Raw genomic sequence first — 14,756 nt, forward strand, 5'->3', positions numbered from 1 at the left:
AAAAGATTGAGGGAAACTGTAATAATCTAAAAGGACTTCCGTGGTGCGCTACGCGTATGCTTTATAAAGAAAGACTGTGCTTCAATCCAATCAGCAGGCCTATGTTGACTCTTTTTCTAAAAATTGGCAAATGAATGCACATTTACACTTTAATTTAAAATAAAATGTTTGAGGTAGTTTGTCTTTTTCAATTAACGATCCTGATTGCATCAGATAAGAGGGCTTCAACTGTACATATAAAATTGATGATATCAGAATCTATGATGGAAGTACCAGAATGTGTGGAACAGAGAGTAAATGGGACAGCAGTTCTTATCAAGAGAAGAAAAAGAAAAAGGAAATCTGGCATATGGGGGAAAATTGCACAGCAATTAATCACACACTGAAGATGCAGCACTAACTTTAAAATATGTTTTAAAGTATTTTTCCCTTTTATAACTCTTTAGGCAAATAAAAATATTTGTAATTAAATTGTTTTCAGTTAAATTTTCCTTAACTGCACTATTAGATTTAACATTCTTGGCGAAGCTTCTCAATGGAAACTATTTATTATCTGATTTGGCTTTATTTATAATTGAAAGTAGTCAGAAACAATAAAATATATTTCCTTTGAGACTTATTTTAGGTTCAGGAGATAACCAGATGGGTAAAATGGCATAGAAATGACATGAAGATAGAATCGGTCTTTGCTTTCTGTGACCTCGTTTTAAACATTTCATAAAATAATACAGAAGCTAAAGGTTCACTTAGAATGATTAGCCTGGAAACCTGACTACAGTGTCTATACAAAAGGCCTGCCTGAGGGGGGAGCTTTGCAAATGGCCTCTGTAGTATCGATACTGTGATTCCTTTCCCAGATCAGCAAGGAGAATGGGCAGAAATACATTCCATGTAAAGTTAGAATGAGAGCTCTTAGCAAAACACGAACTCTTTGTTTCTAAATTAAGATTTCCTCACAGATCAATAAACAACCTAGTCAAGCAAGCTACCCTGATAGGAGGTACAGAGAAATCCCAATTCAGCATTATTTTTGAGAGCTGTCTCTTGCCAGCTAACTCCATTAAAACATAGTGAAGGGGCTTTGTAAGCTGTTTTGGTCTGTGTACCATGAAACATGCTGTGTGATTAGGGGGCAGGAGTAGACCATGTGGGTAATGGGTGTTATATATGAATTAGTTGAAGATAAAGACGTGGTTCATGGCTCCCAGGGAATCTTAGTAAAGTATACTTAATAAAATGCTGCTCCATGTCACAGTTGAAAATATTACCCAACTCTAAATGAGATGATTCTTAGACTCCCGGACCTCTCTTTTACTGGCCAAATCCTTGCATGAGTGGAAAATCCATGGAGTTCTATCATTCGCTTCCATGAAATTTGTTGACCTAAATCTTTGATGGAGAAGGAACCTTTAGTGGTATGCTGGGGCTGGCTCTTGCCAGCTTGCAAGAGCTGATTGTGCACCTCTTCCCTGACCTCACATTGGTAACTTGAAGTTGGCCACAGTGGGAGCGTTTACACTACAGAAATTGGCACACTTTACAAATCAGGTTTGTTCTCCCCCTTGTCCCCAAAAGCCAGTTGTTAAACATTAACTAACACACCACTGCCTCTGGGACAGAGTTCTTAATCTTTTTTGTACCGTGGACCCTTTTGACATTTGCCAAGGCTCCACCTTTGAACAATGTTTTTTTTAATTCAATGAAGTCATTAAAATGTTAAAAGAACAAGTTTATGATATAATTATATGGGTGCTTCTCTAACGACATTTGAAATAACATGATCCAGCAGCAGGTCTACTCTAAATTCTAAGCAGCGATTAACATAAACTGTATTTTGAGGTATCTTTAACACTCTAATGTGATATGAAAATATCTGTGATTTCTGCTGGAGACAAAGTCATTGGTCCAGCTAATACTGCTGTGGTTTGTTGGCTACATTCATGACTGAAGGAAAGGCCACATTTCAGTTAGGTATTAGTGACAATAAAGATGTAGTTCATCTCCCATCCAAGTCCATGATTGCTCTAAATTCTGTCCACGGACCCCTTGGGAGCACTTTGACTCCAGGTTAAGAACTCCTGCTCTGTTAGAATCCTATTTCACGTTTGCAAGCATCGGAATGAACCCTGTTGCTTCGTATAGGTTATCTTCAAAGTGGAGATGAGAAGGAGGATTTCTCTAGAAGCTATAGCTATGTTTAGACTCCAGTCAGTATTCACAAAATTCACAAATTATGTTTCTGTTATATAATAATTCCTCAAGCTGTTGTGTTCATTTGAATAAGCACTTCCTTATTGATTATTCAGCTTAAGCTCTAATGTGTCAAGTGAATGCCCTTATTTATATCCCAAAATGTCATGCACGTGTATCCCCCTAGACATCTTTATGGGCTTCTCACCCTGTTTGGAATCTTTTCTCTGTTGTCCGTTTGCATGAATGGTTTTTTTACCGAAGTAAAAGACCCAGCCTAAATCCCACCACCTCTTTACAGCCTCCTATGGCCGTTCTAGCCCACTTTGGCTTCTCCATCCTCTAGCCCCTTCTTGCAGAACCACTGTTGTAATCTTCAGGTCACTACATTATTCTGCTCCTAGTGAGAGTCATGTTACACTCCTCTCTCCCACCGTTGCCAAATCTTGAGATTCTTTCTCAACTCCACCTCTCAAATCCATCCCTGTCTTTCTATATCCACTCTCCCAGTTCAGACTAATTCATTTTCACTGAGACTGTTACAATAAACTCCTAACAGGTCATCCTAACTTCAGTCTTGCCCCTTCTAATTTATCCTATGCTCTGCTCCCAGAGTTATTTCTCCACGACACACATCTGACCATTTCACACACACACCCTCTCCTCAAAGGCCCTGCATTTTATGTGGGTAAGCACGGCCTTCAAGTCTTTCCTTGTTCTGAAGGCAGTCTACATTTCCATCATTCTTCCCAGAAGAATGTTCCAGCCATGGTAGAGGTTCACCATTCCTCCAGAGATGCCCTGCATGTTCCCATTCCCTCGTCTAGAATGTCCTTCATCCTAGCTTTGCCTCTTGTAGGTCTGTTTAATCCTGCAGAGCTCTGTTCAAGTCTTAACTCCTCCACAACAAATTCCTAGGGTCCCTAGACCTAAAGTAGCCCCTACAGCCCCTGTTCTCTCATTGAACTTTGCTTATTACTTTATTGTTGCTTTTAAGACACAATTTCATTTGTATTATTTCATCTGTGCACCTCAATATAGAAGAGATGGAAACATATTCGTCCTAAAGACCTCCCCCACAGCATTTAGCACAGGGCCTTGTTCATAGTTCAGTAGCTATCTGACTTACTTGTTTTTCAACTGAATTATTCTCTGATTATTTTATGAATGTATATGTTTAGTTTCACCCAATGAGATTTTGAATTATTTGTATTCAAGGAATCTGCTTTGTGCTGCTTTGTATTTTCTCATAGTATAAGCAATTGTAGGTACTCAATATACTTGTTGAAATGAATTAATGATGGCATTTACTAATTTTCCTCAGTATGCTTAATTCTTATGACATTTATAATTTACCCAAGGAAACACTCTTATTAGTATGTAATGCCAAGGACTTTGCTTATTAATGGAACTGTTAGGCATGACATTAAAAGTGTAAGTGGAAACACAATGCAGAGTTCGCCTGCCTGTTCTTTTCTACATTGGAAACCAGCCAGTTTCAGACTTTATTAATTGCAAATATAATCAACCAAAAGATTTAAGGAGATTTCTAAGTCTGTTATTTCTGAAGTTGAAATTAATATTATGGTGCTCTGTAGTTAACCAAATATGTAACCATATGATGAATGTACTATAACGAGTATTAAATTTAGTGGGTCATCTTTTTTGTAGGGCCTGATGATGCACAAGAAAAAATAGAACCTCATCACACAGCAGTGCTGGGGGAAGGTGACAGTGTCCAGGTGGAAAATAAGGTAGGTATTAAAAATCTTTAATTTTCTTGACTTGTACTTTCTACTAGTTTCCAGGAAAATGCCTCAATCTCCCGTGTAGCTGGAAATTTTTCTCTCTTCCTTGAGGAAAGAAACTATGCCACAAGTTTATCAACCCCTTTCATTAACTTCTGTTATTTCTACTGGTTTATTTTAAAGTTTTATGTATACTGATTCCTCATCTCCAAGAATCATCTAAAGTCCCTGTGGTTTATCCCTAGAAATTTGAGTCTAGAGGCAACACATCTTCCTTGTCTCTTAATTTTCTTTTTTTATACAATTGATTCAATTTTTATCATAAGTGAAAATGGATCAGCCCTCCAGGAGTATAAATATAGATCTGCATGCATACTCACATAGAGCCCTTTGAAAGTAGTCCCCATTTCGAATGGAGAGGAGCACATGGTGCGTTTCATAGACCTTGTGTATTGCATCCCCGCTTTTTAAGTAAAGTTTTTGATATTTTAGGAGTCTGAGGAGCTTTTTTTCCCCAGGTTGCCAAGTTTCTTCCCTGTGTCTACTTTGTTCTCTTGGGTGATTACCCACCATTTTGTGAGCCTGTGAAGCCAACCTGACTGCTTTGTGTCATTCTAATAAAGAGGATTTAGGAGACAGTTGTGCAAAAGCTCCTGAATAGATGCGTTTTGAATAGTAGGGGTGAAAACAATTTCAGTGTGTAGGTGACTGGTGGAGATGCAATCTGACTGGTCAGAGGAGAGGCCCTCTGGCCCTGCTATTGTAGAATGCAGTGGATTTGAGGAATTATTACATCTCAGCCCACTTGCCTGGCAGCTCCCCTCCTGCTGCTTTAATCATCTGCAGCACCATCATGAACTGCGAAGTAAATAGACGAAAAGACAATGCATATCTCAGGGTCTGTGTTCTCTATTATTAGGTTGAACTGTATGAAACTGCTACTTTTGACCTACAAAAATGGCAATTTCATTGATTTCAACCCAATGCAGGAAAGAGGCATGGAAGCTACATATAGGCCAGAACCTCCTGATAGCGGGTTAGTTTGTAACGTTATCTGGTTTAACCTGACAACCTCAGTTCTTCCTGTAATATAGCAGAGGGCACATTGCAAATGATGGGGATTTGGAAGCTGAAATGGAACACCAGAAAGAAGTGATGAGGGGAGCCAGAAAGACAGGAGGCAGCCAGGATAGAAAAGAGTTGGCTGAAACCATCTGTTCATTGGCAAGCAGCGCTCCTGGCTCCAGGGGCATCATTCTGTTATATGTACTTCTGTAATAATTACTGTGCATAAACATACCCTGAACCAGCAAGACATTAGAAAGACTTCTATGAAAAAAATATTTTTTTAAAAAAATTAGCGTTTAAATGGGCATGTGTCACTTATATCCATGAATAGTAGAAAGTTCCCCTTAGATTACAACAGGAAAGAGATTGTGAAGGTGTGAATCTTGACTTGGCGACTTGTTAGTTGTGTGACTTTGGACATGTTTCTCAACCAATCTGAGCTTCAGTTTCTTTATCTGCAAAATTGAAATAATGACACCAACTGCATAGGGTTGTTAGAAGGAATATTTGAGATTACATATGTCATGAGTCTACTCCAGATCTAGCGCAGGCGTCAGTAAATTGTGTCCAATAGGCCAAATGTAAACCTGTTTTTGTAAATAAAGTTGTATTGGACCACAAGCCACACCCATTCATTTCTGTTTGTCTATGGATGCTCTCACACCACAATGGTAGGATTGGGTGGTTGCGACAGAGACTGGGTGGCCCACAAAGCCTAGAATATTTACTCTCTGGCTCTTTACAAGGAAAAGTTTGCTAATCCCTAGTCTGGTACATAGTGGGTGCACGATAATGGTAGATGGAAAGTTCACTGATCTAAACACCTAATTTAACAGATAGTCATGCCAGATACATGTTACCTAAGAAGGATTCATACCTTAGACCCTAAGGTTTAGGGCACATGACATATAGCTTTCTATAGCTAGAAGAAGGCCCTAAAGGATCCTGATTCACTCAGGCTCCAGGCCAGGGTTATCTTCACTTGGAACTAGACTTAGCCTGAGGATTAGATAAAGACGGACATGTGACTTCCTAGTGCTCCCTCTATCCCATTTGCACTGAGTTGTGGTCAAGAATGGGGAATTGTTACACCCCCTGGCTTCCTTCTGGCACTGTTCTTCTGCACTTTAACTCCTCATTTCTTGTCTTTCACCATCACGCCTATCCTCCTGGTTGACTAGTAGTATGGGTGGTTTCCTCTAGAGTGGCCAATCCTCTGGGGCAGGAGAGGAGGGCAAGGAAAGTTTGAAGTAGATCACATCTTTTCTCTCCCCAGGTTTCCCTGCTCCATCTTAGCGTTTGACTCATTTTAGACCAGCACATTTTAGGCTGCAGGGACCCCTGTCTTCTTCACTCAAAGGGTGGATCGTCTTTTGTGACCATGACTCTGAAGTCTTCCATGGTAGGTAGCAACTACAGGGGGCTTGGTTTGTGCTAGATTTAAGAGTCTTTAAGCCAGACCCTTTGGCTTCTTGGAGGAAGCCCAAACCCCAACAATGGCTTCAAAACGGCCTTAACTTATTCAGAGTTCTTAGATATTGGGATCAGCCCCAGGCTACTCTGGACATTTAACCCTGGACTGGACTGGACTGGTAACCCTGGAACAGCCTCTGTTGCAAGGGCTAGGGCTCCCTGTGCTGCTTTGGCTCACAGTTGGTGCTCTGGTTGCCAGGATGGCTCCATGATCAGGAACACATGGATTTGATATGAAAGGCTCCATCTCACCTTTAGACCCATGTTTATACTCGTGTCCTATTGAGAAGGTCTTATGCCTCATGCATTAGCAAACTTGCTTGTAGTTTGTCAAGGTAGACACCAGTTCCTCATTGGCTGCCATCAAAACCATACTTGCGAGTAACGATACTCTTTAACTGGCAACTTTCACGGGAACTCATTAAATTAATGCAGATTAACTTTTGATTAAAATAAAAATTGAAAGACAGAAATAAAACAAAACACCCCGTTAAAGCTAGAGACAACTTTTTGCTTATTTATGCATAAAAATGTATAACGAAATAAACCATTAATTTTTCCAAACTGGTAACAGTTAATTGTGTTATCTTTTAATGGGCCTCAGAAGTGTCAACAATGAAGTCTAGTAAGAACAGTTGCACGCAGTTAAGTCATGCTAAAGCTCAGCTTCTTTCTGGTAATTTTTTCAGGTAATTTGTCACTATAATAAATGTTCTTGAAGCAAAAGCATGCCCTCAGATTCATCCTCAGTCCTACTGTCATCTTAAACTTTATGTTTATAATCAATCAAACTGTGAGTACAGACTCATAGTGTAGAAGTGATTGACACCTTAAATGAATCACAAGGCCTTCATCTAGGCTTTGATCGTTTATTGTTGGTATCAGTGGAACTCAAGACATCTCGGCAATAATATTTATGGAATAACTAGAGTAATTTGTAAAAGCAAATTATTCAAGTAAACCCAGAAAGGCCTAACTCTGAACTAGGAACTCTGAGAAGGTGTGCCAAAGTAAAAGACATGATCTGGGCCCCAGAAGATCATGAATTTTAGTAGGGGTAATTATACATGAAGCAGTAAGTGGGCCTTTCTTACCTTTGTATGGGGTCTTTTCATCAAACTCCCAAAAGGCATAGATCCACACAGGGACTCATGTCTTAGCCAGCTCTTTCATTCTCTTTGCTTTTACATGATTTTCATCATTTGACACCATACATGAGGTCGCCACAGACAAGGACTTTTCAAGATAACAGCAATTGGGACTTTGAATCACAGCAGCACTCTACTGAATATCCAGAAAGATTATCAGCTTTCACCAAAGAAGGCTAGTTAAGGAAAGAAAAAAGATGCATTTATGAAAAAAGAAAAAAGACACAAAACATCTGGTTTGGGTTAAAGGAGAAAGGACCATTCAGAGGTTAATTTTGTGGAAAAGTCATTAAAAGAAGCTTGGACCATCCTTCAGATTTCTGAAGTGGAAAACCAAACTCCTGAACTCCTCCACACCCAGCAGTTTAATCATTTTTCATTCCAGACCAAATGCAAGTGTCCTTTTATCCTGTTGTCCGAATTATAAATGGAAAGTCATCATTTGATTTGAGTGCTATCAAAAGGAGCAAAACTTTTATTTTTAAAATTTTATTATCATTCCAAAATGTGTAAACTGTAGGACATGTTTGTCACTCACAAAAGATGCGTCTTCTGAATTAAGAAACTTGCATTCTGAGGAGTCAGCACATCCATGACACAAGGAGTCTGGCCTTTCCTCTTCCTTTCTCATAATCTCCAAACCTTAATCCCCTTCCTCCAGACCCTAAAACTCAAGTGTGTCTCCACTCCAAAAAAACACCTCAAAACACTGTTGAGTGACATCTTTTTTCAGATTAAATTATAAATGATGTAATACCAGTCATCAGAACAATTTTTCTAAGATGCTTTTCTTTCAGATGTCTGTTGATTAACACTAAAATTTCACTACTCCAAAGCCCTTAGGGAATAAATCTGTTTTAATAACTGCATTTTTAAGTTGAATTTTTAGTAATTTAAACATGACATTGAAAAATAAATCATTTCAGATAGAAACCTTCCCCTTTCCTATGGGCTTAGGTTATATTATGCACAATTTAACTTATTCTTAACCTTGGGTCATCAGCATGTACAGTCATGTGTTGCTTAACGGCAGGGATGTGTTCTGACAAGTGCGTCGTTAGGTGATCTAGTTGTGCGAACATCACAGAGTGTACTTACACAAACCTAGATGGTATAGCCTACTACACATCTAGGCTATATGGTGCTAATTTTATGGGACCACCGTCGTATATGCGGTCCCTTGTTGACCAAAACGACATTATGCAGCACATGACTGTATATTATTGTCCTGTGCTATAAAGTATGATGATGTCTTTAGCGCCTGCTAGTTCCTACAGTAAGTGGTCCTAGACTAATTTTTAAGCTTCTGTGCCAGTTTTTCATAGTTTTTTTTTTCATTTCCATCATTGATGTTAAGCTGTCCATTTTGTTGTATTGCTATATAGTAGTGCTTTCCTGTCTTCTAGCTTTGATCCCTTATAGATCTGATAACCACAAAGCCTAATTGTTAGCATTGTGTATAAAGCAAGAGTAAGTAGGGGTTGAGTGAGGGTCTGTGCTAAGGTTATAGCACTAACCTTTATTATGTGGGGTTTATGACATCTATTTTAAAAATTTGAATTAGCGGAAGTATTTTTAAGCTTACTCTGATTTTCAGCTGGGTTCACATTAGCATATTTTGACAGCAAATTGGGTTATGGATAAGTAAGGTGATGACATATAAATAGATATAGGCCTAAGAATGGTTAAATAGAGATATTTTTTAAATATGAAGAAATGATTAAAGCATCCACTGCATGGATGTGCTAAATGACACCAGCCTTGGGATTCTGGGGGGTAAATTAAGACTTTTGCAGAAACCATTCTACTCTAAATTCCCTTTGAATTTTTTAAAGTTGGAGGCAGAAGGAGAAATAAATTTTAGTCCTGTAAAATATGTTTTTTTTTTAAACTACATGAAAGATTAAAGAATTCATTATTCATTTTTATTGAATCCAGTGATAAGTCTTCTGTTACTAGTAACATAATGATTTCTAATTTAAGAGCTTTGTATTCGTAGAAGCATATAAAGATAATATGATATAGTATAACATAATATTATCACATATTTATAAATATGATATATTATTAGAATATAGGTGAAGTTTTAAAAACTTTGGAAGGCTTTATTTTAAAGTGCCTAATCATTATGGCTTTATTTATTGTTTTCTTCTAAATCAAATAAACCTAAGAGATTCCTCAAAAGAAATCCATAATATTCTGTTATCTATTAGTGAGTAACAGACCACTCTAAAATCTAGTGGCTTAAAACAATTATTTCTTATTTCTCACAAGTGTGATGGGCGTTCTGCTGGTTTCTCTGGTATTACTGGGTCAGGAGACATCAGCAATAGGGGGGATGTGGAGTCATATTGTCAAAGTGGTATCTGGAAGGATTACTGCACCAATTTAAAATCTCCCAAATGATATATAAAAGTGTATCATCTTTCCCTGCATCCGCACTACCACTGGATATTATAACTAATATTTTTTTCAGTTTCAGGGAGAAAAATCTAGTCTTGAAATTTGAAACAAAAGCTTTTAGAGACTTTAACACAAGAGGACCGTTTTGGGGAGAAATTTGCCTGAGCAGATGTTCCTCAGATGTTTTTATAAGGTTCCATTTAGTGCAACATTTCTGGGCTATATTTTACATTAATAGTAATAAATGTCAAAAGTAATAAAATCTTACTTTTGGATTTGCATAAATAATCTTCCCCTTTAAAAATTATATTGGAAATAATGAATTCTGTAATAAGCCAAGTCAGTCACATAGTTTGTCTCAAAGATGTTTCCAATTAAAGAAAATCTTAATTTAAATTCTCCTTCTTAATGTTGAGAAGGTTAATATTTTGGTGGTCTGGACTTATTCTTGAGTTCTGATTGCTACCAAACATTTTAAGGAATAAGAGTTTCCATATTGAGTGTTGCACAGAAAATATTTCTGGAATTTATATTCAGAATTAGGAACATTGTCCATTTGGCCAGCGTGTCAACTTCAAATTATTCCTAATTTGACATTAAGAAATAAGCACGTTTATTGTTTGATGCTTTATTCCTTGACTTTAGGATCCTGAGAGAAACCACTTCGTCTTAATTGCTGGGGAACCATTAGGAGAACCAGTTGTCCAGCATGGTAAGCCCAAAATGGCGATTTTCTTGGTTGATTTTCTTCTTCTTTGAAAGTAATGTACATATGTAGTATTACTGGGAAGAATAGCTGGATTTTTGTCTGATCTTTCCATCTACAAATTTGAGGATTTTGTTTCCTTTCTCCATTGTCAGAGGAAAATATATGCATGGTGTTTATTTCTACATTCATTCTCTTCTTTCTTTTAAAGAAACATTTCTTGAGTACCTATCATGTGTAGGACATTGAGCTTGGAACTGTGGGGAAAACAAAAATAATGTTTTTGCATTATGTCATAGGGAATTTCAACTGAAAAAAAGATTTTGTGGTCTGCTGGAGACTTGAATATCATCTTTATCTTTACCACAAATAACAGTGTCTGTTTTCAATACTGTCCTTGTGGTCTATTGTATTTTTAGTGAAAAATAGGAACCTCTTAAGAATATTTCTTTGGAAGTTTCTAAAGTATTTGAGTCACTTTTTGTTTATTTTAAAAAAATGAACAGAGATAACTGTGCTATAGTAGAAATAGGACTAAGAGGCAGAAAATCATGGAATAAGTACCCACAACAGTCACTTCAATTCTTTGTCTTGACTTTCTCATAATATTGTTTGATTAAATGAGGAACATCTAAAAGCACCTAGAATCCAACTTATTACTTAGATAAATGCCTACAAAACAACATATATGTCCACTTATCAAATTATTCAATTTAGCATGCATTAAAACTCTATTACATCTACTTGCCTTGTATGGATTCCCAGTATACACAATGACTTCAGGAAAAAAACCCAGCTGATCATAGATTTAAAGAACACCGATTATTTTAAAAATATTCTTCTTTTTTGTTCTAGTAATAACTTAAGGGGAAAGCATTAAATTATACCTCACCTAGCTGATAGCATTTGACCTCCGTTTTGCGTGCTTTGATTTCCACTCCAAAGATTCATGGTTCTTAACTCGTTTTATCTTGATTGAGCAGCACTAAATAGTTTGTTCTTTCGGAAGAAGCCTACAGACCAATTGAGTAGGGTCATAGTCTTTATTAACAGCGACTAGAATTTAGGTGGGAAAAGGATGTATGGGATTGAATCCTTTGAAGTTAAACAATCTCCTCTGCACCAGTAATGAAAAAAAAAAGAGTCCCACTGAATTAAGTGGCAGAACAAAGGGGTGGAACTGCTCGAAGACCCCCTCCATTCATCTTATGTGAATCCTCTCTCAGAGGCTTGGATCTCAGGGACAGCTGCGTACGCCTGCACGTACAAACTCAGATTAACCAGAGAAGATAGAGATAGCCCTTGAATCTCAGTGAATGAGAAGCAAAGTATTTTGTTTGTTTGTTTTTTTAACATTTTAAAACCCAAACATTTAAGTTTTTCTTTTACCTGTGCATATTTAAAGACAGCCGCAACCATGTCTCGACTATTTGGGAGCCAACACTAGTTTAATGAATTAGCTAAGGCCCTTGTGTCTCTTATCATGGAATGTCCTTAGTTATATGTCCACAAATTAAGGGTGGGATGTCATAGAAGGTTAGAATAGGAAATGTCCTTAGCATTGATATAGTTATGTGCCTTTTTTGTTTATTTGTTTGTTTTGGTGAGAAAGATTGGGTCCTGAGCTGACATCTGTTGCCAATCTTCCTCTATTTGCTTTGAGGAAGATTGTCCCTGAACTAACATCTGTGCCAGTCTTCCTCTATTTTATATGTGGGATACCGCCACAGCATGGCTTGATGAGCAGTGTGTAGGTCTGTGCCTGGGATCCAAACCCGCAAACCCTGGGCTGCTGAAGCAGTGTGTGCAAACTTAACCACTACACAACCGGGCCAGCCCCTGTCACGTGCCTTTTCTAAATGAGGAAAATGAAGTCCAGATATTTTACTTATTTACTTAACAGATACTTGGGTAGCATTTACTGTTTACAGGATTGGTCAAAGTGCTTTCCAAATATTAACTCATTTAATCTTCAGAACAACCTTACAAGGTTGGTAGTCTCATCCCCATCTTACAGATGAGGAAGCAGAGGTGCAGAGGTTCATTGGCTTGCCCAAGGCCACATAGCTGGATTCACAATCAGGCTGTCTGCCCCTCTGCCTCTCACCATGCTGGGTTGCCCCTCACTGTGCCCTGTGGCTTCTCTGAAGGGAAGTGATCGTTAGTGGTGGAGCTGAGATTTGAACCACAGACTCTTGACCCCATTTTGTGCTCTCTCCACTATAGTAAGGTTCTACATAATGACAGATTAAAGTCACACTATTTTTATTACTGGGCAGGGAGTTCAAAGTTTTAATTAGAGAAGAGATGAAAACTGTAGTTTGAAAGAGGGTTTATGGGATTATCCATAACTGTCAAATAATTTTCTTGTTTATAACCCTTATAGTTGATCAATTTAAAAACATGCTTTCTGAGGGATGAAATGTATGACATGTCAAACTATAGTTAATGATACTGGATTGCATATTTGAAAGTTGCTAAGAGAGTAAATCTTAAATGTTCTCATCATGAGTAAAAAAATTTTGTTACTATGTGGTGATGGATGGTAACTAGACTTATTGTGGTGATCATTTTGCAATATATACAAATATTGAATCATTATGTTGGACACCTGAAACTAATATAATATTGTATGTCAATTATACCTCAATTAAAAGAAATAAATTTAGTGATATAGTATCTGAAAAAAAAAACGTAGGCTTTCTGGTTTCAGTTTTCTTCTTATTGAGGATTTGAGGAAATGAGCTTCCTCAGCTTGGCTTTGGAGGGCTCCAAGCTTCCGGTGTTTCCCATGTTTCTCAGAGTGTGGTCCATGGACCAACAGCATCAACATCACTCGAGAGATAGTTAGAAATGCAGAGTTTTAGACCCCATTCCAGACCTCCTGAATCAGAATATGCATTTTAATAAGATTTTCAGGTGATTTGTGTGCACATTATAAATTGAGAAGCACAGCAGAATACCCCAGAAAATGGAAAGCCAGAAGTGCACTGTTGTTACAGAATACTAATTGGGAAACGGGAGAGATGCTCCACAAGTCAAACTCTAGCAAATGATGGCGTGCAGGAAATCGTTTTTCCAGGTCTCATATCCTTTTCCTCTGTGTGCCCTTTAAAAAGGTGGCTTCTCCAGGGTGCCCTCTTGGATTTATTATTTATTTTGCTTGTGAGGGTTCTCTCATACCTTCCTGGCTGATATAGTCCACGTCTCCAGCTCCAGAAGAAAGTTCTCTCATGAACTCCAGATCCACATTTCCAACAGTGTACCAAGCACCTCTGCTAGGAAGCCATTTTATTGTCTCCAGTACCTCCATGTCAGAATTTCCAGAACTGAACTCCTTGCTCTACCCACAGCCTCCTATGTTCTGTATCTCAGTTACCCTTAACAATTCTACCATCAATTCAGCCTCTCTGGCCTGACACCTTCTCTACCCTGATGCCAAAGTCCTCTTTAAAAACTGCAAGTCAGATCACGTTACTCTGTACTTAACCCTTCAGTGATTCCTGATCACCTGCAGAATTATGTCCAAACTTCTTCCCATGGATAGCATCCAAAGCCCAGAGGAGTCTGGCCTCTTCCTACATATCAGATCCCCCCCATCTTTTTCCCCCTTTGATCCCTCCTTCCAGCACTGTGTCCCTATCCCCAGTTCCTCCCGCCTGCTAATCCTGAAAATGCCTTTCCTCCATGTATGCCTGTTCCGACATCACCCCCTTTGTGAATCCTCTCCTGGGCCCCTCCTCCTCCCCTTTCTGTGCTGATCCTATGGATTTTACATACTTTTATCATTCCATGTATCACACTGTTTTATAATAATTTGTTTTCCTATCTATTTGTGTGATAGATTTGAGGTCCTTGGGGGGAGAGAGTCTGTCATTCATTTGTCTTTCATCTTTACATCTCTGGCTCCTAGCACAATGTTTGTCATTTTACAGGTACTCAATAAATACTTGATAGATAGGTAACTTAGCGAATGAGTGAATTTAGATGCCTTCTTCCTGTTTTCCCTTTCTGCTGCCA

At 38.1% G+C, this 14,756-nt stretch overlaps 1 protein-coding gene across 4 annotated transcripts in view; it reads left to right on the forward strand.

Moving 5' to 3' along the window:
- Positions 1-14,756, forward strand: part of PIR (pirin) — a 90,643-nt gene that overhangs the window by 74,109 nt on the left and 1,778 nt on the right. For 3 of the 4 annotated variants that reach the window (XM_014791120.2, XM_087426388.1, XM_087426390.1), the window contains 2 exons: positions 3,862-3,944; positions 10,676-10,742. In XM_014791120.2, coding sequence (XP_014646606.2) covers positions 3,862-3,944; positions 10,676-10,742 — 150 coding nt within the window. Of the gene's footprint in view, positions 1-3,861; positions 3,945-6,282; positions 6,419-10,675; positions 10,743-14,756 lie in introns of those variants that run through there. The other variant, XM_087426391.1, reaches the window with a different exon arrangement.

This window comes from Ceratotherium simum, chromosome X, assembly GCF_057802395.1.
Source record: "Ceratotherium simum simum isolate JZ-2026a chromosome X, ASM5780239v1, whole genome shotgun sequence".
Lineage (NCBI taxonomy): Eukaryota > Metazoa > Chordata > Mammalia > Perissodactyla > Rhinocerotidae > Ceratotherium > Ceratotherium simum.